The following is a 25,390-nucleotide window of genomic DNA, read 5'->3' on the forward strand; positions in this document are numbered from 1 at the left end:
GATGCCATCTGTTCATGCCCCTGATCCTCTAAGGACTCTCATATCTGCAGTCTCTAGTCTTTGATCAAGTGTTTTACTTTGACCCAGCTCTCAGATCTATAAGTTAAAACTGGTTTGAACACTATCTTGTATACAGCTAATTTAGCATTCCGACTAATTTCTCTCTTATTCCATATGAATAAGAGAGAAATTAGTTCTCTCTTATTATTGTTGATTCTGTTGTCTATTTCCATATTTAATTTAATATCTTCGCTAAAAATCGTGCCTAAGTAGCTGAAATGTTTTACTTGTTCCACAGTTCTCCATTCACAATGCAGTTGATTTTTTCAATGCCTCTGCTTATTTTCATTATCTTTGTCTTGTTATTGCTGACCTTCATACCATATCTATTACAACAGTTATTCAATTTAGTCAGGGAATCTTGTAGATTTGTAGCAGATTTATTTAGAAGTATAACATCATCTGCATAAAGCAAAGAGCTGACGTTAACATCTCCAATTTTGATATCTGGTTTAATAACACTTTCCTTCATAATGTGATCCATATAGATAACAGAGGAGATAATGTACATACTTGTTTGACACCAGATTTAACATTAAACCATCTTCCTGTAATTGCTTCCATTCTAACTGCTGACTTACAACTCAAATAAAAAGTATTGATCCATATAATGTACCATTGACACCATATAACTGTAGCATATTGAATAGCTTCTCTCTCTCTCTCTCTCTCTCTCTCTTGACACCTTGTCATATGCCTTTTCCAGATCTACAAAACTTAAATACAGATCTTTGTTATATTCCCATGATTTCTCAATTATTTGTCATAAAATGAAGATCTGATCCTGACAGCCTCTATTTGGCCTGAATCCAGCTTGATCTTCACCAAGCTTTTCTTCCACAATCCTTCTCAACTGTTTCTCAAGTATACTTGCATAAATCTTGTCAGGAACACTCAGTAGGGAAATAGCTCTGTAATTTTCATATTGTTTTATTTCTTTTTTTATATATGGGTAGTATGAGAGCTCTAATCCAATAATCAGGAATTTGTCCCTCTGGCCAGGCGTTTTGAACTATGCAGTGCAGCCACTGTAAGACTTTTATACCTCCATGCTTCAGCATTTCTGGTCGAATATCATCTACTCCTGCTGCCTTTCCACATTTCAAGCCTTTGATGGCTTTTTCTTCAAGTATGGATATGTATTCCTGAATGTATGCCTTTTGAGTGTTTTTCACCACAGTGCTACACTGCTTGTTTCATTTAGCAATTTTTTGAAGTAATTACTCCATACTTCAAGGATACCTTTTTCTCCAGTTTTCATGTCACCTTTATAATCTCTAATTCCTTTTACAACACTCTTTCCTCCATTTCTGAGCTTCTTCAACAACCTCCAGAATATCTTGCCACATTCTTGATATGTATTTTCTATGTTCTTACCAAAGTCTTCCCATGACTTTTCTTTAGCTAGTTTTACACAGTGTTTAGCTTTCTTACATTTGTCTCTGTATTCTCTAAGAGCACAAGCTGACTTATTTGAGAGGAACTTTTGATATGCTTTCTTCTTTTCCTTCACTGCCTCTTTAACTACCTGAGTCCACCATATAGTTCTGATTTTTCTATCCCTGCAGACAACCTCATCACATGCCTCTCTGGCTGAATCAATCAATGTTTTCTTCAAAGCTTGCCGCTGAATCTCCAAGGTTTGATTCCTGTTCTCAAACTCTTTCATTTTTTCTTCAATAACCTTTGTGTGTTTTAGTCTACAGTTCACATCTGAGAGCTGTTCAACTTTTATTCACTTTAAAACTTTCTTAAATGTTCTGCTTTTCAAAATGAAATTCAATTTTATCCTGCTCTAGACTAAATAGTGATCACTTCCAATTTCAAATCCTCTGTACACTCTGGCGTCCTGTCTGGAAGCAAATCACGTGTTAAAATAATTACTTTATTTAATATTAGGAAAGTAATATGTGACATTTCAACCTCTTTATTGAGGTCATCATCATCAGAAAAATACATATGTGTAAGGAGCAAGCTACATGCTACTGCACTTTACAAAGGTAAAATGAATCTAAGCTGCTTATTTTATCTAGTCTGACCTCTAGTGGAAAAAAAAAGTTAATAAATTAAAAAAATAAATAAAATAATATACAGTTTAAAAAAAAAAGTAAATATAAAAATAATTTAAAAACAGAACTACATTAAGCATTTCTAAAGTCTTCTCATATTGAGATATCCTTTTGGATTTGTTCCGGTGCTGTAAGGGTTGCAGATGGGTTCTCCACTTTCTTGGAATGATTAGTCCGTCATTTTTATCCGATATTTTCACCTTTGGCCCTGGGACCAAAGGTGAAAATATCATCGACATATCTGAGCCAGACTTTGGGCTTTCGGTTGGCCGAATTTAGAGCTTGTTTCTCAAAGTCTTCCATATAAAAGTTAGCTATTGGGGGAGGGGGGTAGTGAGCCCATGGCCGTACCTTCTTTCTGCAGGTAAAAATTGGCCCTACAGCCACAAAACATTAAACACATTCCTTTGCCACCTGAACAAACAACACAAACGTATCCAATTCACCATTGAAATCGAAAATAACAACTCTCTTCCTTTTCTAGACACATTCATCACACATCTTCCCTCAGGCTGCCTCTCCTTCTCAGTCTACCGCAAACCTACACACACACAGGTGAGTACATATACAAAAATTCATACTACCACTCAACACAAAAACTAGGAATCATAAGCACCCTCAAACACAGAGCACTAACTATCTGCTCGAATGAACAAGCTCTAAACCAAGAATTCGAAATCATTAACCATACATTTGTAAAAAATGGCTATAATAAAAAAAAAAAAATTCACAAGATCCTCCGTACTTATTTATGCTTATTAAATTACTTAAGGAATTTACAACGCACAAATGATCCCACCAACTCACAAATTAGAAAACTCCACAGGCTCCTTAAGAAGGTCACTTCTTGATCTGTAGAAGTCACCAACAAATTAAAACCGTTTACCCCCCCCCCCCCGCATATACGGACTCCCAAAAATACATAAAGAAAATGTGCCATTACATCCCATAGTGGATGGCATTGATTCCCCCACATACAAATTAGCTAAACGTTTGGCCAAAGTGCTCACACACTACAGTGGCAACACACCATCACACACATAAAAAACTCAGCCCATTTCAAAGCCAGCATAGAAAACCTTACACTCCAACATACTGACATAACAGTCAGTTTTGACGTCTCCTCCTTATTCACAAATGTCCCACTCAAAGAAACCTTAGAGCTAATCCATGCTAAATTTCCTCCTGATATCTCAGCCCTATTTCAGTTCACTATGAACTCAGGCTATTTCGTTTGGCAAGAAAAATCTACAAACAAATAGAGGGGACAGCCATGGGTTCACCACTCTCCCCTCCCTTGGCCAACTTTTTTATGAAGACTTTTGAAGAGAAAGCTTTAAACTTTGCCCCACAAAAACCAACATATGGCTTCGCTACATTGATGATGTGTTCGCTATTTGGCCACATGACTCTGATACACTCCTGTCCTTCCTACCACACCTAAACAACCAACACCCCAGAATCAAGTTCACCCTGGAAAAGGAGAAAAATAACAGTCTCCCTTTCTTAGACACACTAGTCATCCGACAGCCTGATGGAACCTTAGTTTTCTCAGTTTATAGAAAACCCACCCATACAGGCAGATACATTCACCAACAATCTACCCCCCTTCCCCCTCACAACAATATGGAGATATTAAGACACTACACAACAGGGCTAAACTTATCTGTACAAATGACAATGCCCTAACCACAGAACTAAACCACATTCTCAACATTCTCAGCCAATGGCTACCCACCCCAAAAAACCCAAAAAATATTGACACCAGTTAACCACAACTCCCCCTCACAACAAGGCTTATTCTAAATCCATCACCATTCCCTACATCCGAGGCACCTCAGAAAAAATTACCAAAATCCTAAAAAAACATAACTTGACCTCTTGTTACAGACCATATAAAAATTGGCATCCCTTATCTGCTCCACTAAAGACCAGCCACCTCCCTTAGATCTACCTGGTATATACCAGGTCCCTTGCAGCTATAAGCTGTACTACTTTGGCCAAACAGGCAGGACAGCGAATATCAGAATTTCAGAACACAAGGACTACATCCATTTTCACCAGTACAGCCACTCTGGTCTTGCAAACTATGCTCTGGATACTCGCCACAGAATATGGTGGAAGAAAGCCATAATACACCATAGTAAATTCAAATTTGAAAGGCTATTCATGGAATCAGCCTCAGCTCTAAGAAACATGCCAAACCTCAACAAATTTGGTTGCATGAGACTGCCCCAAATTTAGGAGACTTACATCAGAAGACCTTCAGCCTGACGGCCGAAAATATGTACATAGCCCGCTAGGGGGCACCATCAGGACTTTTAGGAGAGACAACAGCTTCCTGCTTCATCCTCAATTACTGTGTGTAGTGCCTGCGTGCACATGTCTTTATTTTAAGTTCCTGTGAAAATGGCAACGCGACGTTGCCGAAATATTGGAATATAGATTAAAGTTTAATTTTAATTTATATCATTTGTACGTTGTAAATTCCTTAAGTAATTTAATACGCATGTATAACCAACGTCTAAGCCTTTCTATTAGAATGAAAGATCCTCCATAACAATACAACTAAAAACAAAAAAAATTATAAGAATGCCATAGCCATACCATATGTTTGAGGTATCTCAGACAAAATAGACAGAACACTACATAAATACAACATCAAGACCATAAACACAACATAAATACAACATTCGAACCCCCGACAAAATTAAGAAATCTACTCAGCTTCCACACCTGGCCCACCCAGGGATTTACAAAATCCAATGTACATACAAGCCTATCAGACCACTCACTCCAAACATACCATAGAATTGACTGGAAAAGTGCCAAGTCCCTATACTGCACCAAAACCTAGTTTGAGAGAAAACTTAAAGAAGCCTGTGAAATGCTAAAACACAATCCAAACCTGAACAAAAATGACGGACTAATCATTCCAAGAATGTGGAGGATCCATTCGGAGTGCGAATTTTTACCTACAGAAAGAAGGTACGGCCATGGGCTCACCACTTTCCTCTCCAATAACTAACTTTTACATAGAAGACTTTGAGCAACGAGCTCTAAATTTGGCCAACCTAAAGCCCAAAGTCTGGCTCAGATATGTAGATGATATTTTCACTTTTGGTCCCATGGCCAAAGGCGAAAATGACAGACTAATCATTCCAAGAATGTGGAGGACCAATCTGCAATCCTTATAGCACCAGAAAAAGTCCAAAAGGATATCTCAATACGAGAGGACTTTAGAAATGTTTAATGTAGTTCTGTTTTTAAATTATTTTTATATTTACTTTTTTTTTAAACTGTATTTTATTTTATTAATTCTTTTAATTTATTAACTTTTTTTTTCCACTAGAGGTCAGGTTAGATAAAATAAGCAGTTTAGATTCATTTTACCTTTGTAAAGTGCAGTAGCATGTAGCTTGCTCCTTATACATATGTATTTTTCTGATGATGACCTCAATACAGAGGTCAAAACATCACGCTACTTTCTTAATATTAAGTAAAGTAATTATTTTAATACGTGCGTTTTGTTTCCCTAAATTTTTAACCATAAATGCTGACCAGCCTGTAACCTGAAAAGAAAAAAAAAAAAAAACACAGCCATAAAGGTTACAGAGGAATTTAACACCTTAATAATAATGAAAAGGCCTCACTAAATACAAACATGAGGGAACCTCACATTTCCAAAATATAGTGAGAAAATTAGGAAAGCATACTGCATATAATGGCATTGTATCCATGATGCTAAATGTAGTAGCACATAGACAACGAGATTGCAGTGGAAGAGAGTATTCTCCCAAACAGTTATATAAAGGGTCATTCATGAAAATTAGCTTTTTTTTTATACTATTTCCAGAAAGTTCATGAGATAATCATCATTTAGTATTTTGTCAGTCATTTCTACAACAATGTATGTGGTACCCAGGATTTCTCTTGCTTTTCATAGATGAGGTCATGTTCACTTGAGAAGGCATTTTCAATTATCACAACAATCACATCTGAACCAATAAATATCCACATAATGCTAATACAATTCTCCATCGATGAGGGGAAAGAGGGTGGAGGGGAGAGGTGATAAATCTGTCACTTCAGTGCCTCTAGAAGATAATTCTGTCTTTTTTCTTGTAATAAGGACTTATTTTTCAACTTAGTTAACAATCATTAACAGTCAAGAATAGATCTCTCTCTCTTCTTGGACTGACACTTAATTCTAGGCTTTCCTGGCACAAACCACAGAACATTTGTGCCAGAAAAGTGGCCTTCAAAAAACTTGCCATTCTTTTTACTTGGAACATTACTTGTTAAAATCTGCACAACCTTAGAATACACTCACATCTGGAGTGGTGCACCAAAATCTTCTTAAATACCCTTGATACTGTCCAAAAGAGCTATCAAAGACACACACTCTCTCTCTCTCTCTCTCTCTCTCTCTCTCTCTCTCTCCAGCCACTCTCACAGACAGTCTGTTTCCATATTGTGTGTTTTATATAGATATTCTCATTAGCATTATTCAGCAGAACTGATATCTATATATCCTAAATTTCTTCATCTGTCCAAAAGATCAATTCTGCTAATCCACTGAAAGTTTTACTCCACTCATCCTTCATTCCATCCACTTCTGTTCTCCAAAAGAGCCTTCTCCATAGACTACAACCTTCCGCCTTTTCAAAAAGATCTACAGATTTCCTCTCTCAGCCCCTGCTTGCTTGTGATCCCACAGCAAATCCCAATTTGCTGTGGGATTCATTACATTTTTTGTGATGCTAAATTACTTAGCCAGGTCAAGTCTAATACAGGGGAAGATGAGAATTAAGATAGCTCATTCATCACCACAAACATCGGCCAGTTGACTCAGTGGTGTAGCTAGAGCTGTTGCCGCCCGGGGCAGTCCCTGAGTTTGCCACCCCCTCTCAATACACACCAAAAAGACTAGAAAAAGTCAAAACGACGTATAGGGAAATAAATTAAAACACTGTGTTTATTTTTGAAGTAAAACTTTAATTTCAACATTCTAAAATGTTATTTTTCTTGCTTATCAGTTAGCAAAATCGTCAATGACACTGGCGAAGTCTATTTCATAGTAATGTAGGTAATTCTTAATCAATTTTATTTAGAAAAACTCCTCTCACAACTAGCAACACTTACAGCAATTGTGAGGAATATTCGCGGTGGTATTGCAATATTTGGAAATGAGCTCTCGAGACTATTTTAGAAGGTTCAATGTGCCACCCGGGATGGACTGCCCCCTCCCTAGCTACGCCACTGAGTTGACTGGTTTAAAGTAATAGGCTTATATAAACCAAATGAAGTGTAAAGAAAAAGAGGTAGATTTAGAAAACAACTCCAGAAATATATCATTGCAGTTTTGAACACTGGAAATTGTAGGACACAAAGAGATATCCACAATGTAGCTCAAGGAAAGGATAGTGTGTCAAAGAATCAGCCAGACTGTAATGTAATATTAAATATCAAGCAAACTATATATCTGTATATAATTACATTTGTTGCACTGTATTATCCTATTTAAAACAGATGTTGGAAATGAACTAATTATGATAGTGATGCAGTAAAAAGTTATTTTAGTTTGATAATTTAGTTTGAAAAATGTTGTATATATTTAAATTAAATTATATGCAGAAATTCTTACCTAAGTCATGTTTTTTGTGCTGGAAAGCATCTTCAGTTTCAAAAAGGGTCTTTGGAAATCGAATAAAAAGTTTCGTTCTGTAATTATAAGCAAATATTTAAAATATTACAAAAGTGAAATTTTATCATAAACTGCTTATTAATATGCTGTGTATTAATATTCCTTTATTGATGTCAGTTTTTAAGATGAAATTAATAAATGCTAGCTGTTGTTGTTTTACTTTATAATTCAACTTGAAGGTTTTTTATAATTTTTTTTCTTAAATTCAGTGATACACCCTTGAGTGTGACATCTGGTTAGTCAAAGAGATAGTATAAGATTTTCCAACCCACAGGCTATCAATGCAAATATCACTGCAGTCATGGATGTGTAAACATGTTTAAAACAGGTTTAACAATTAAAACATAGGTTTTAAACAATTTAAACTATTAAATCTGTGTTTCTTTCTTTCTTTCTTTTTTTTTTTTTTTTTATGTTGGACCCATATACGAGAGGTTGGCTGGTCAACCTATAGTACGTTAGTACCATATATGGGTAGTGGGTTGGGAAAGGAAACACTTGTTTACATTTGATTTAACAGCCTGTGTTGTATTCCTTGGGAAATACATCAGGAGGAAGACTGTTCCATAGCAGTAGCAGGGATGAAGGAGGAGGAGGAGGAGGAAAAGAAACTTGTTCTGTGTGTTTCAAGGTGTACTGTGAAAGGATGTTGGGCAGCAGCTGTATGTGTTCCAATGGGCTTAGTACAGAGTGGGGGAATTATTGATGCTGTTGCAGATGAACATTTCCCATGGAAATATTTATAGAATATATAAGTTGCATAGACCAAATGTCTATGTGAGAGTTAGGGAAGTGAGTTAGTAAGAGATGGGCCATTTATCAGTCTAATTGCTCTCCTCTGTATTGAGTCAAGAATTTTGAGGGAGCTTTTAGGAGCACCACTCCAAATGTGAGAGCAGTATTAAATAGCTGGGTGGATTTGTGATTTGTATAAGGTTAACAGCTGTTTAGAGGTGAAGTAACATCTTGAGCGAAAGAGAAAACCTAGTTTTTTGGAAGCTGAGGATGCAATGGTTGTGATATGTTTATGCCAGGAGAGGCTTGATGTCAGGGTAATTCCGAGAAGAGAAATCTCATCTTGTCTGGGAATTTGAGTGTTATCAAAAATAATGCTGGAGGGAAATGGTTATTTTTTTATGAGAAATAAGACAGAACTGGGTTTTACTAGCATTGAAGTTGACGAGGTTATCTGAGCCCAATGGAGGATAGCTTAAAGGTCAGAATTAACGGCAGTGGTGGTTGATGCTCTGTGGGTTGAAGTGAGTTGTGTAGAGTAGGGTTTGTCAAATAAAAGGGAGGAGTGCAATGTGCTGTCATCTGCAAAACTGTGTATTGGGTTGGAGGTCAACTGAAGTAGGTCATTGATATACAGAAGGAAGAGGGTCAGTGAGAGAACTGAACCTTGTGGGACCCCAGCATTAGTTGGATGGTGAGAGGATAGGGAGCCGTCTACCATCACACATAGTGTGCATCAAGACAGGAAGCTGCCAATCCATCTGCAGAAGTCCTGAGACAGTCCAAATGACGGGAGTTTGCTTAGTAAGCCTTTGTGCCAGATCAGGTCAAAGGCTTTAGAGATATCAAGTGCAACCACTTGGGCTTCACCAAATTTATCCATGGCATTTGAACAGCGATGGGTGATATATGAGAGTAGATTTCCTGTTGATCGGCATCAACGGAATCCGTACTGGTGGTCACATAATAGCTGGGTACCTTAAAGGTAGAACAGGAGCTGAGAGTTGATGGTTTTCTCCATCATTTTGGATAGGACTGAAGTGAGTGAGTGAGATAGGGCAGTAGTTAGATGGCAGTGATTTGTCACCCTTTTTAGGAATCGGTTGAATATAGGCCAGTTTCCAGGCTTTGGTATATATGTGCACAAACCTTCAGGACAATTGGAGGAATGCCATCAGGGCCAGGAGACTGTTTTTATGTCTAATTTAGACAACAGGTTTATGATCTCTTTTTGGCAAAAAGATACAGGGGCACTGTATGTTGGGCAGTTGGAATGACTGAAGGGCATTTGCTATTCCCGGTTATGTGTGCATTAGAGGTAAAGTGTGAAGCCAGAAGGTTAGTTTTTTCTGTGGGTGATGTTGCAATTGAGCCATCTAGGTATGATAGGGGTGGGAATAGTGTAGGGCAAAAGTTATGACCAATTGCCTTGGCAAGAGGATTCCCTACTCTTTCATTTAGATTCACAACAAGGACCAACTTTTCATTTTTCATTGTGTCAGTTGCTTTTTCTAAAGCCTCAAAAAATTCCTCCACTTCTACCTTAATAGAACCTTCTGTGGGACCATATGCACAAATAAGTTTTATTGTCCAGTTCCTCATTCTGATATTTGCCCACATCACTCTACTTGAAACTGCCCACCATTCAAGAAGATTAGCCTCATATTTAGTGTTGAATATTATGGCTACTTCTTCTTTTTCTTGATTATCATTGCCTGAATATAGCATTTTATATTTATTGCTCAAAAAGATCTCACCAATTTTTGTATTTTTTGTTTCAGTCACCCTATTATGTTGATCTGGTACTTATCCAATTCCTCAGCTAGCTCCATTTCTTTTCCATTCAGGCTTCTTATGTCGACAGTACCGATCTTGAACTCTGGTGATGTTGAGTTTGGGTGTGTTTTAGGATTTGTTCCAGTAGCTGACTTTTCACTGTTCACTCTGGTTTCCTGGAAAAAACAAAGTGGCCTTGTTTAACTAGGAGATGCCCCAGCCAGAATGAAATTCTGTCATTATTATTATTATTATTCCTGATACCTCCAAGGAGTCCGAAGACTCATCGTGGGAGGATACCTACAACAGTCTTAACCACTACATCGCACTTCTACTACGAATCATCTCCATCAACGCCATCTATTGCCCACCACAACTAGTATTTTTTGTCTGTAAATTGTGTGTGTTCTGAAGGGCTGATTTGTCTGTATGTGGGATGAAAAACCCGAGTTTCCGGGAGAAAAAACCCTGCTACCTCCGTATGAGATCGGCTAACTCACCTTCGATTGAAATCATCCAGATAAAGATTCCTCCCATCGTGACGAGAATCGAACTTAGGCCTATTCCAAGTTGTACCATCATGTTGTACCATCATCACAACATGACTAATTCATAGTCATGTTGTACCATCATCACAACATGACTAATTCATGGTCATGTTGTACCATCATTTTATATTTTGGTTTAAGCCAATAAGAATACACTTTGGTCAGCTAAATCCAAAACTGCCACCCCATCCTCGTTTGTTTAGTATCCAGGTAGATACCTAACAAAGTGCACCAAGAGAAGGTGAGATTTGGACATTAGGTCAAAAAGAAGCCCTGGTTGTTTCTCTGCATTCCTTTAAAGGCTATGTGGAGGTTCCTATATACAGCTTTGACCCTTAAGCACCCCACATTATTTATATTACAATTTAAATTCATTAGGAGTTGGTAATTTTTACTGACTGACTCAACGACTCCAATTCCATAACTCTGATTTGCACAATGTTCACACAAATCATGTTCTCCTACATGGATGCCCTTATGGAAAATGAACCAGGCTGACTGGAATACTTTTTCCCATCTTGCAAAATTTAATGCTCATACAGTCAGTCTAACACCTATGAAGCAGTAATGTAAGAAACTGCATTGTCCTGGCAGCAACAAAAACATCATTATGATTTCAACTCTATCCACAGCCTTGCTGGAACCAAGAATGCCAGACAGCCAAAAAATCTCAACACAGAGCGTGAGACATATTTTGTAGATACCCCACCATATCAAACTAAATAGCTTCTAAATGTGTTCAGGCCAAAGCATATTATTATTATTATTATTATGTGACACCTCCATGGAGTCCAAAGGCTCATTAAGGGAGGGTACCTACTCTACAACTCTCCATCTCCACCACTGAATCCAAACCGAATCATCTACACCAATACCATCTACTGGCCACCACTACCACTAGTATTTTCACAGACAATCACAAACATCAATGCTCATGGTGCAATTCGAACCCGCAGCTTTTTGGCTGGAGAGCAGATAAGCTAACCACTTGGCCAACCAGGCTGGCTAATGAGACCTAAAAATACTTCCTAACATGAGCCAATGCTACTGAAGAAGTCGGCTACTTCATCTAACCATCACTTTAGATCTTGGATCTAATTTACTTCATCAATTAATCAAACAACCAGAGCAAAAATTGTATGGGATAAAATCCAGAAAAATGAAAGGTAGATATGGACATGCTGTTTGTCTATCTTAGACCATAATCGATGTGTTGTTGCTGATCCCAAAGCTATTGTTGACACTTCGGGAGAAAATTCTGCCAGAATCTCATCAACAGCTTCACTGAAACAGCTATTATCGGGAATTTTAATAAAATTCCCGATAATGCTAACTCTAAGCTGAAAAATTCTATGTTTTTGTCTACTTAAGCATTTTTAGAACACATCTCCTGAATTTTAATGTATTTCTATTGATAACTGTTTTCAATTTGCATGAATCTTTTTTCTACATGCACACATTAAAGGGGGGAAAAAACACATAAATCATGACCACACTGACTTTTTAATGATACTTGTGACACAGTAATAATTATTAGGTGTTCACAAGAATAAAGAATAATACTTTCACAGGAATAAACAATAAAAATAAATAATAATAATTATCTGTTCTACCTTCACTTTGTGATTATGTGGATGCACTGATAGCCTGCTAATTTCATGCTGAAATATTTGCAATAATAATAATTATTCTTTATTTTTGTGGATATGTATGCATAATGATCATGACTGCACTGTATCTTTGGATTCTGCTTTAATTCTTCAATAGCTATGCACTGCTTACAAATGATGTATCCTCCTCAGTACTTTGTTATGCTTCACATACTCTTTTACATGTGAATGATCTGTTATGTGAAAATTATCACATGTAACTATTTTCTCAGTTTCTAATTCTTCATTTCAGTCAACCAAGTATCAAATCATTTTTAGTCAAACACTATACAAACGCAATATGTATGTATGATATACAATCAAGCACAGTGCTATGATGTGGATAATCAAAATAAACATTATTATTATGGCAAATGTATCTCCATGGAGTTTGAAAACATCATCAAAGGCCATTTACACAATACCTGTGATGTGGTCCTTCAACACCTCTGACAAAGTATTCACAACATGCTCTGACAACCAATGCTACTCATCTACCACTCTCTTTCTAAGCAAAAAAAATCTAGTCATTGGACCTTCCTAACCATTATACTTAAACAATTTCCAGGGATGACCCCTTGTTCTGTCTCCTCTAGCCAAGTACTGAAAAATTTCGCCTCCATCAATCATTTTAAAACTTTTCAGTCATTTATGAATCTCATACATTTCTGTCATATCTTTTTCAGTATCAACCAACTTCTGCAAACAACAAACCCTCAATCTATTCCCACCAAGAGCCTTCCCCAGATCACTCACCATCATGGTTGCTTACTACTGGATCCTCTCTATGATTTTCACATCCAAGAAACCTAAGTAACTAGAATAAATCATTATAATTTCTTATCTTTTTCTTCTTGAGTATTCTGCAATTGAGCATGTTCTTCTCTTAGTAGAAAAAACTTTTCTTCCACTCTCTTCTGTTCTGAACCGTCTCATTCAAGGTTGTGTACCTATCTCCGTTCATTATGTCATCTAGCATTGTTTTCCTTACTCTTCCTGTGAGTCTTTTTCCATCTATTTTTACTTCAATTGCATCTCTGATGATTCCATTCCCTCAGAATATGTCTGATCCAGTTTCCCTTTCTTCTTTTTCTCCTCCTTAACAGACTTCTTTCTTTATCTACTCCTTTTAAGACCTCTTCATTATTTTATCTGTCCATTTGATTTTTTCCATCCTTCTCCAAATCCACACCTCAAAGCTTTCCAAAATCTTAATTTCTTCTTTCTTCAATGTCCAAGTTTCAGATGCACAGAGGGCAACACTCCACACAACATTTTATTAGTCTTTTATTTAGGTTTCTATCCATTTTACTTCTGAATAAATTTCATTTTCTATTAAAGGCATCTCTTCCAATCACTATTCTTGCTTTTATGTCACTTTTACATCTTCCATCAATAACACTTCCTAGATATTTGAATGTCTTTATTTGATTCAATTTTCCCCCCATTTATTCTGATATCCATATTTGCCTCTTTCCTTGCTATTTTCATTACCTTTGTTTTTCTGATGTTAATTTTCATTCCATAATTGATACAGGATTAAAGTAATCTGTTCAACAGATGTTGTAGTCCTGTTTCAGTATTTGATAATAATGCCTTGTCATTTGTGTATCTTATTGCAAATATCTGTCTACCTCCAATCTATATTCCTTCTTCCGAATTCTCTAGTGCTTCTTTTAACACTGCATCAGAATACATGTTAAACAAAATTGGTGACAGAGAACAGCCTTGTCTTACTCCTCGTCCAATGATACCTGGTTCTGTTGTACCATATATGTCTCTCACAATGGCAGTTTGTCCCATATATAGTGAAATAATTAGCCTTCTGTCTTTCCAATCTATACCAATCTTTTCCATTACTTCCAACATCTTATCCCATTTTACAAAGTCAAAAGCTTTTTCAAAATCTATATAACAGATATTAACTTCTTTATTCACTTTCAGACTTCTTTCACTTACTATTCTTAACAGTCCAATCGCATCTCTTGTTCCCCTACCCTTCCTAAAACCAAACTGATCTTCTCCAAGAAATTCTTCCACCTTAGATGCAATTTTCATTACTTTTCTTTGGTACAGGTATAAATATTAAGGTCATAAAATCTTTTGGTAGTTCTCCTTTGTTATAAATTAAATTTATTATTTTGTTTATTTCTTCAGTTCCTTTCTTCTGAACTTGTTTCAGAAATTCTGCAGGTATTTCATCTATTCCTTCTGCCTTTCCACATTTCAGTTCTTTAATGGCCATTTCTACTTCTGTCTTCAAAATCTCTGGGCCTAGATCATCTTCATTTACCTTTTTTATATCTTCTAATGGCAACTCATTTGGTCTATTTTCCTTGTCATATAGATCTTCAATGTATTCCTTCCATCGCATTAGGATTTTATCTTCTTCAATTATGATTTCTCCATTCTTATTTTCTATGCCTCTAACTCGAATTCCATTTCTCTTGTGATTCATGCTTCTTGCATTTTCATACAAAAGATCATACCTTCCCACTCTCTCATAATTTTCCATTTCTTCACATTGATTTTTAAGCCAATCTTCTCTACTTCTTTCTGCTTCCCTTCTCAATTTGTCATTCAAGATTCTGTATTGCATTTCTTATATATTTTATAATTATAACTAACTAGATAAATTAGACATAGAAGATCATGTACTTAAGATTATAAAAATGATTTACACCAAACAGAAAATGCAGCTGTTTAACTCTGAGACTTTCACCAAATCTATTCAATATCTATAGTGAGACAGTGATGAAAAACATAAAACAGGAATTAGTATCAATGGTATAAAATACAACAATCTTAGATATGCTGATGATACCATTCTAATAGCAGAAAACAGAAACAAATTAGTCAAATTACGTCAGCTACTAATTGAAGAAGGTAAAGAATTTGGATTAGATATTAATGCAAAAAAAACCCCAAATTTGTGAAAATCTCAAAAGAAAGCAGATCCGTGCCAGAAATATTCATAAACAATATGAAAACTGAACCTACAACAGAATACAAATATTTAGGCACCTACTTTGCTGCAGATGGAAAGCAAGATAAAGAAATAAAAATAAGAACAGCCATAGCAAAAGATGCATTCTGGAAAAATAAAGATCTGCACAGAAGTTCTGTGAGTATCGAGACAAAGAAAAGAATGATAAGAACATTAGTGTGGCCAATTTTCACATATGGAAGTGAGACCTGGATATTCAAGAAGAGAGTAAGGCAACAGATAATGGCCTTTGAAATGTGGTGCTATAGGAGAGCTCTGAAAATCCCATGGACAGAACATGTGACAAATACAGATGTCCTACAAAGAATGAGAACACAGAGAGATCTTTACAGGAAATTACAGGAAATGATCTAGAGAAAGGTGAGATTGGCAGGACATGTACTGAGAGGTTCAGCAGGGCAGAGGATATTAACAGTTTTAGAAGGAAAAATTATGGGAAAAGCATCAAGAGGCAAAAAACAAAGGACATGGCTTGAAGATATAAGACCATGGACAAGATCACATGGCTATGCAGAAACAAAAAGGAAAGCCACCAACAGAGAGAACTGGAAGGACATGGTGCTGCACCCCTCTAACTGAGGAAGCTACATGAAGAAGAAGAATTATAACTAATTCATGGAATATAGTTAACCATTTGTTAACCAATTGTTAAACATTTTTGCTGTTCTTTCTATTTATAGTATTATTTGACAATATTTGTCTCTCAATCTCCAGCCTTTATTTTCATATAATTTTCTCTCTCTCTCTTCTTCCTCTTCAGTTCATAGCAGGTTAAGTTCTTCAAAGAAAAAATTTCACCATTTCTTTCCGTCTCCTGTCTTTTTTTTGTGTAGTTCTGTTATGGAGTTTAAGTGGGTGCTTTCTTTTATGCTGTCAATCCATCTTTTTCTTGATCTTCCTCTGCTGGGATATCCTTCAATTCTGCCATTTAATAATAAATCTGGTAGTCTTTCTACGGTTCATTTTTGAAACATGTCCAAACTAGCTTAGTTGGCTATTTTTCAGTGTTGTAATTATTGTTTCCTTGAAGTTAAGTTCTTCTTAATGAGTTTATCCATTTCTTTTTTTTTCTTAGGACCTAGCATTCTGAGCCATAAAGTATTGTGGGAATTATCACCGTTTTATATAGCTTTAGTTTGAGTTCTTTACTTAATCTTTTATTGTTCTAAATTTTTCTAATTTGCTCATTGTTATCCACCCATTACTGATTCTATGTTTCATGGTTTTGAAATAATTAAGAGATCACTGGGCCTAGGTAATTGAATTTTTTTTTTTACTTATTCTATATTATTGTCTCCTATTTTCACATTTGGTAAAATGTCATCATTTCATGATGACATAGCGATAACTACGTCATCAGCATACTTTAAATGTGTCATATTTCTTCCATTTACAGTTATGCCTTAGCACATCTGTAGTGCTTCATCTACTACTTCTTTTAGGTATAAGTTAAATAAATATGGTGACAATGGGCATCCTTACGTAACTCCTTTCTTAATTGCAATTTGGTCTGTTTGTGTATTTTTTTATATTACTACTACTTGTGTTTCTGAATAACAGTTCTTAATATAATTTAATAGGTATTTGTCAAACCCTCTATTTTCTAGAATTTTAATGAGTTTACTTTTGTTTATTGAGTCAAAGGCTTGTTTCAAATTCAAATAAAGCAGCAGTCGTTTTTTACTTTTGTCTCTTCATAAGATCTGCTAGTCTGTTTAATACGAAAATTGCATCTATTGTGCTGAATCTCATTTGATCTCCTTCCATTAGCTCTTCACAGGAATTTTTAACTCTGTTTTGAATAATAAGTATTATATTACATTGCAACTCCAAGGAGTCCTTAAACTCATCGAGGAGGCCCTAAACATCATGTCAAGAACAACTATTCAACATCCACACAGTATCTACCACACTTTGCCTTGAACTCATTCACAGTCATGGCACCCACAACAGACTCTGGCAGCTTATTCCACTCATTCACCAGTCTCCAAATAAAAAACCTAGTTCTAACACCATTGCTAACCACACTCTTGCCCAGTTTCCATGGATGGTCCCTAGTCCTCCCACCACCAGTCCTGTTCTGAAAAATATCCTCTGAATTAATCTTATAGAAACCCTTCAGTAATTTGAATGTCTCAATCATATCACCCCTTTTCTGCCTTTCAACCAATTTCTGCAACCCACAAATCTTCAACCTGTTCTCATAAGGTTCATTCCATAGACCTGCTATCATCTTGGTCACTCGCCTGTGGATCCTCTCCACCAAGAAGAAACCCTGGTGTCCAGATCTGGGCACAATAGTCAAGATGGGGTCATATCAAGGCTCAATACAGAGGAACAATAACGTGCTTGTCTCTGCTCGTCAAAGTATTCTTTAGTAACCAAGTGATGAGCTGATTTAGCCACTTTTGCAATGTGCCCCCTACTTCAACTCCTTATCCACCAACACTCCCAAATCCCTAGCCTCATCAATCTCCTGAAGTACAGTTCCACCAATGTGGTATATTGCTGCTAATCTTTTCACCCCAAAATGCATAACCTTACACTTTGCCACTTTAAATTGACATCCATTCTTAGCCCAGTCCTCCGATCTATCCAAATCATCCTGCAAAATTTTGACATCATGTGCATTCACTATTGCTCTACCCAACTTTGCATCATCAGCAAACAAATGAACAGTTCCTCTCAGATCCTTTCCTATATCGGTAATGAACTAATTAAATAGTAGTGGTCAAAGAACAGAACCCTGTGACACACCACTAGTCACAGGCCATCTTTTGGACTCTACTCCTGAATAAACTACTCTCTGATATCTCTACATCAACCACTTTCCTATCCATCCCACCAACCCTATATCCATCCCCATAATACTGATAAACATTTTATAACAGTGACTTAGAAGGATAATGGGCTTGTAATTAGTGCAAGATTGGCATCTCCTTTTTTGTGGATGGGTATGATTTGACCTGTTCTCTAGTCAGTTGGTATATTTCCTTCCTTTAGTAATTCGCTGAAGAGTTTTCTTAAGTAATGTATTGTGCTTTCCCCTTCCTTTTTCCAGAAATTCTTTTTGAATACTTCTATGAGTGGTGCTTTATTATTATTATCATCATTCAGGCCTCCACAGAGTCAAAAGACTCATCGTGGGAGGTCCTTTCTAAGAGACACAAGTCTATCAAAACTCATTGAGGGAGGTCCCTCCAAGGAAACACAAAGTCTATCATACCACTCCTTAAATGCATTGACCATTCTCACTCTCACCACTCCATCAGGCAATGCATTCCATGGTTCAACCACCCTCCATGCAAAAAAACCACTCCTCACCCTCTTTCTCACAGTTTCCTTTTGAAACTTCTAGGGATGGCCCCTTGTCATGACTCCTTCCTACTGTTCAACCAAGCGAAAGAACTCCCCAGTGTCAACCCTGTAACCACCTCTCAACAGTTTAAAAGTCTCAATCATATCACCCCTCCTCCTTCTATCCACCAAACTCTGCAGTTCACACTCCCTCATCTGATCCTCATAACTAACATTGTACAGTCCCGACACCATCTTTGTTATCTGCCTTTGTACCCTTTCCACAGTTAATTTATCCCCTTCAAATCCTGGGGACCAGATCTGAGAACAATAGTATAAGTATCATCTGATCAGAGTCTTATATAAAGGAATGATAACCATTTTATCTCTGCAAGTCAGTGTCCTTCTCATTATTGCAGCAATCTTCTGCGTTACCTTCACTACCTTTGCAATATGTCCCCTAAATTTCAGGTTTCTGTCAATCATCAAACCCAGATCTCTTGTTTCTCCTCCTTCCTCCAGTTTAATTCCTCCCATAGAGTATGCAGCATCCCATCAATGTTTCCCAAACCTCAAGGCCTTACATTTTGCTGCATTAAACTGAAATCTCCATTCATTTGCCCATCAATCTAGCTTATTCAAATCCTCTTGCAGGGCTACCACATCTGCACTATTACTAATAACACTTCCCAGCTTCACATAAAGTGGTGCTTCGCATAAGAGTGGTGCTTTATCATTTTTCATTTGTTTGATTGCTCTATTTATTTGTTCATTCAGAATATCTTTTCTGTCAGAAGTTACTTCTGGGTGAAGGACATCTTGATCTATACTTTCTTCAGCTGCAAATGTCTCTTTAAAGGGATTAGTCCATATGCCTTTTATTGTTTCACTGCTCCTTGTAGATCCATCTTTTTGTGATATTAAAACTGAGTTGGGTGAGTATGTTCTAGTTATTTCATTTCTAGTTACTTCTTCAGACATTCCTACTTTTTCTTCTAAATATGTGGTTTTTGCTCAAGTGCATTTTTTGTCTATTTCATTTTTCATATTTTTGTATAGTATTCTGTTTTCTTCATTATCTTCTTTTGAAAGGTTAATTTTTGATGTTTTTTTCTTTCCCATAAATCCATAATCTCTGGTGTAATCTAATATTTGTTTGAAAGTTTTTTCACTTGGTTATACTATAAGTTAAAGATGCCAAGAAATTATATTCTTGGTTTCTTCCTTTATCCAAGTGTAAGCAAAAAAAGTTTGAGTGTGAAGATACTTCATGACTGGGCTACTTATATATAGAGGCTAATGACTTAACATCAATTGCCTTAGTATCCCATAATGCAAAGCATAAATCCTTACAGACATCATGCTATGCATTATGGAAAGGGTCACTATTCAGACCGGTTTTGACCTTTATTGAGGTCTCATAAGTGGGAGCTAGACCCAGAAGTGATACCAAGGGTGAAGTAATGCAGAAGTTATGTTTCCATACACAAGTAGCCAAAAGGTGTCACACCTTATTACTAAAACACTCTGTCTGCATCTGCAAGAATATGTGCTTTCATTATGGGACAATAAGGCAATTGATGTAAAGTCATTAGCCTCTATATATAAGTAGCCCAGTCATGGAGTGACTTCACATGCAGACTTTGTTTGCTTACACTTGGATAAAGGATGAAACCAAGAATATAATTTCTTGACAACATTAATTTATAGCATAATCCAGTGAAAAAACTTTCAACATCTATCTCTAGTCCAGAGATAGATGTTGAAAGCAAACAGAGTTTTTAGTAATAAGGTTTGATGACTTTTGGATACTTATATATGGAAATATGACTTCTGCATTACTACAACCTTGGTATCACTTCTGGGTCCTCCAACTGACGAGATCTCAGCTTTCGGCAAGATAAGTACTTTGTTTTTCTTTAATTGCTTTTCACTTTGATTTTGTTTTACTGGTGCCAGTGGTGGTTTCATCCCCACTAGCACTGGCTATTTTTTTTTTTTTTAAATATTAAAATTGTTGGTAGTTCAGCTAATATCTACATAATGGGATTACTTTTAGAGGTATATGGCTGCCATTTTATAATAGCTCAAATAAAGCATTTGCTGGTGGTGTCGAATTATTCTGTATCATGGGATTATTTAATTCCCAGTCTTATGACTGAAAGGCTTTTTTTTTCTTACAATCAAATGCAGAGGTTATAGTCTTTTTCATACTTGAGATAATGGTACCAGTTCCTCCAAGGGTGCAAACTCTAGGAATTGAAATTCCCAGATATGAAGAAGCGAGACGGGTAATTAAGGTTTTATAAGAGATCGTCTATGCAAACAAGATTTACTCTTTTACCCCTTAAGGTGGAGGGAAATATTTAATTGTAGTTAAAGATGTGGAAACGAGGAACAAACTATTACAGCATTTTACTTTTGAAGGCAGCACAGTTATTCCTATAATGGTCGAGAGCCAGGTAAAAACAATAAAAATCAAAAGCTTTCCAATGAAATATATAGAGAACAATAATGAAATTCTTATACAGACATTTTCGAGATGGGGTAAGATTAGTAATATATGAAAGGGTTTACAAGTGAAGATCCAAATTGGTTTTCTGGTGATGTCACCTTCACAATAGATATGAAGGTGCCCATACCAAATTTTGTCAACATCAGTACAATCTGAGTTATGGTAAACTATCTCGGAGTACAATGGCTATGCCTGTGTTGTTGTCGGTCATATGATCACTTGGATGGTAACTGCCCCAAATCTAAATATTTAAACTGCATGGAGATTGGACATATCGCTAATGGGTGGCTCAAACCTTGTCAGAAATGCGAAAGTTCTGAACACCACGTTAACACCTGTCCTTTTAGAACCATATATATTAGAAAGGCATAATGAAAAGTTCCCAGATCTTCAGTCTAGTAAAGATGGCACTTTTAAACAAACTATACTAGGTAAAATCACAAAAAGTGTGCAACCATCAGCTAGAAATTAGGTCCAAAATTCCAGATCTGCAGGAGCAACTTTCCCAGTCAAATACTGATGGAACATCAGATCAAATTATCAATAATGAACCTAATATAACTGAACAGGTACAAAATGAAATGCAAAAACATGCAAGTGTTCTACAAGGAGAAACTGGAGAAGAAACAGAAAAGCAAGTAAGACAACTGAAGGAACTTAATATGCAGACAAGATCATCAAAAGGAAAGATGAATTAATAAAAAAAAAGTGAAGATAAACAAAAAAAAAATTAAAAAGAGGGACACATCTAAAAGAAAATGTAATAAAAAAATGTAAAGATGGAGAAGGCTGTGGATCATTAAATGAAAACTCTTCAGGCTCAGAAGATTTTATGGATTATGAAGAACCAACTCATGCTATAAAGAGAAAGCAAGAGATACAATTAAAGAAAATATAATAAAGTTTGCTCATTCAAAGTTTTCTCAGTGGAAAAAAAAAAAAAAGGGGTGCTTAAGGGTCAAAGCTGTATAACTGAGAGGAGACCTCCACATAGCCTTTAAAGGAATGCGGAGAACTGACCAGGGCTTCTGACCTAATGTCCAATCCTCACCTTCTCGTGGTGCACCCTGTTGGGTATCTACTATGATACTGAACGAACAAGGATGGGCTGACAATTTGGGATTTAGCCGACCAAATTGTATTCTTATTGGTTAAACCAAAATAAAAAATGATGGTACAACATGACAAAATTTCATGCCAGCTGGGGCGTCGCCCGGTTAAACAAGGCCCCCGTTGCTTTCGCCAGGGAACCAGGGCGAACAGCGAAAAGTCAGCTACTGGAACAAATCTGAAAACAAACCCCAATTCAACATCACCAGAGTTAAAGATAGCTACTATCAACGTAAGAAGCCTGAATGGCAAAGAAATGGAGCTAGCTGAGGAATTAGATAAGTACCAGATTGACATAATAGGGGTGACTGAAACAAAAAAGACCAAAACTGGTGAGATCTTTCTGAGCAATAAATACAAAATGTTATATTCAGGCAATGACAGTCAAGGAAAAGGAGGAGTAGCCATAGTATTCAACACAAAATACGAGGCTAATCTTCTTGAATGGCAGTCAGTCTCAAGTAGAGTAATGTGGGCAAATATGAGAATGGGGAACTGGACAATGAGACTTATTTGTGCCTATGGTCCCACAGAAGGTTCTACTAAGGTAGAAGTGGAGGAATTTTTTGAGGCTTTAGAAAAAGCAACTGACACAATGAAAAAGGAAAAGTTGGTCCTTGTTGGGGATCTAAATAGTAGAGTAAAAAATGATTGTGAGACATATAAAAATATTTTGGGAAAATTTGGAGAAAAGAGCAAAGCTAATAATAATGGCAAATATCTGTTGGATTTCTGCTCAGGACATGGACTGGTTATTACTAACACCATGTTCCAACATAAAAATGTGCACAAATTCACATGGAGAGAAGAGGCTAGGAATAAGAAAAGTCTCATTGACTATGTTATTGTTGATAGTGATGTTTTCTCCCTGGTGCAGGACACCAGAGTGTACAGAGGATTTGAAATTGGAAGTGATCACTATTTAGTCTTGAGCAGGATAAAATTGAATTTCATATTGAAAAGAATAACATGTAAGAAAGTTTTAAAGCGAATAAAAGTTGAGCAGCTCTCAGATGTGAACTGTAGACTAAAATTCAGAAAGATTATTGAAAAGAAAATGAAAGAGTTTGAGAACAGGAATCAAACCTTGGAGATTCAGTGGCAAACTCTGAAGGAAACATTGATTGATTCTGCCAGAGAGGCATGTGGTGAGGTTGTGTGCAAGGATAAAAAAATCAGAACTCCCTGGTGGACACAGGAAGTTAAAGAGGCAGTGAAGGAAAAGAAGAAAGCATATCAAAAGTTCCTGGCAAATAAGTCAGCTTTTAATCTTACAGAATACAGAGACAAATGTAAGAAAGCTAAACAGTGTGTAAAACTAGCTAAACAAAAGTCATGGGAGGACTTTGGCAAGAATATAGAAAATAAATATCAAGAAGGTGGCAAAATATTCTGGAGGTTGTTGAAGAAGCTTAGGAATGGAGGAAAGAGTGCTGTAAAAGGAATTAGAGATGATGAAGGTGAAATGAAAACAGGAGAAAAAGATATCCTTGAAGTATGGAGTAATTACTTTGAAAAACTGCTAAATGAAACAAGCAGTGATGACAGCACAGTGATAAAAAACACAGACCAGGCATGCAGTCAGGAATACATATCCATACTTGAAGTAGAAAAAGCCATCAAAGGCTTGAAATGTGGAAAGGCAGCAGGAGTAGATGATATTCGACCAGAAATGCTGAAGTATGGTGGTATAAGAGTCTTACAGTGGCTACACTGCACAGTTCAGAAAGCCTGGACAGAGGGACGAATTCCCGATGATTGGAGTAGAGCTCTCATAGTACCCATATATAAAAAGGGAAATAAAACTGAATGTGAGAATTACAGAGGTATTTCCCTACTGAGTGTTCCTGGCAAGATGTATGCAAGCATACTTGAGAAACGGTTGAGAAGAATTGTGGAAGAAAAGCTTGGGGAAGAACAAGCTGGATTCAGGCCAAATAGAGGCTGTCAGGATCAGATCTTCACTTTACGACAAATAGTCGAGAAAGCATGGGAATATAACAAAGATCTGTATTTAAGTTTTGTCGATTTGGAAAAGGCATATGACAAGGTGCCAAGAGAGAAGCTATTCAATACGCTGCAGTTATATGGTGTCAATGGGGCATTATATCAAGCAATACTTAGTCTTTATTTGCGTTGTGAGTCAGCAGTTAGAATTGAAGGAAGTAGAGGAAGATGGTTTAATGTTAAATCTGGTGTGAGACAAGGATGTACATTATCCCCTCTGTTATTCATTATCTATATGGATCACATTATGAAGGAATGTGGTATTAAACCTGATATCAAAATTGGAGATGTTAATGTCAGCTCTTTGCTTTATACAGATGATGTTATACTTCTAAATAAATCCGCTACAAGTCTGCAAGATTCTCTGACTAAATTGAATAGCTGCTGTAATAGATATGGTATGAAGGTCAGCAATAAAAAGACAAAGACAATGAAAATAGGCAGAATCATTGAAAATGTCAACTGTGTTGTGAATGAAGAACCTGTGGAACAAGTAAAACATTTCAGCTACTTAGGCACAATTTTTACTGAAGATGGTAAACTAAATATAGAAATAGACAACAGAATCAGCAAAGCTGGTATGGTGGGAAGTCAATTGAATAAATTCATATGGAATAAGAAAGAAATTAGTCAGAACACTAAATTAGCTGTATACAAGACTGTGTTCAAACCAATTTTAACTTATGGATCTGAAAGCTGGGTCAGAAGTAAAACACTTGACCAAAGACTAGAGACCGCAGATATGAGAGTCCTGAGAAAGATTAGAGGCGTGAACAGATGGCATCAATGGCAATATCATATTAAAAATGAGGATATTAGGAAAGAATTTGACATTGTCAGCATCCAGGAATGCGTTAGCAGAGCTAATCTCAGATGGTATGGTCACTTAAATAGAATGGGAGAGGAAAGA

General features: G+C 36.5%; 1 protein-coding gene across 5 annotated transcripts in view; it reads right to left on the minus strand.

Annotated features, from left to right (window-relative positions):
* The window catches only part of Myo61F (unconventional myosin 61F), a 744,085-nt gene that overhangs the window by 258,730 nt on the left and 459,965 nt on the right, over nt 1-25,390 (minus strand). For all 5 annotated transcript variants that reach the window (XM_090391651.1, XM_090391648.1, XM_090391650.1 and 2 more), the window contains exon 20: nt 7,777-7,853. In XM_090391651.1, coding sequence (XP_090247777.1) covers nt 7,777-7,853 — 77 coding nt within the window. The remainder of the gene's footprint in view (nt 1-7,776; nt 7,854-25,390) is intronic.

Source organism: Typopeltis vanoorti, chromosome 4 (assembly GCF_054136105.1).
Source record: "Typopeltis vanoorti isolate ZY-2024b chromosome 4, IOZ_Tvanoo_1.0, whole genome shotgun sequence".
NCBI classification, from domain to species: Eukaryota; Metazoa; Arthropoda; class Arachnida; order Uropygi; family Thelyphonidae; genus Typopeltis; species Typopeltis vanoorti.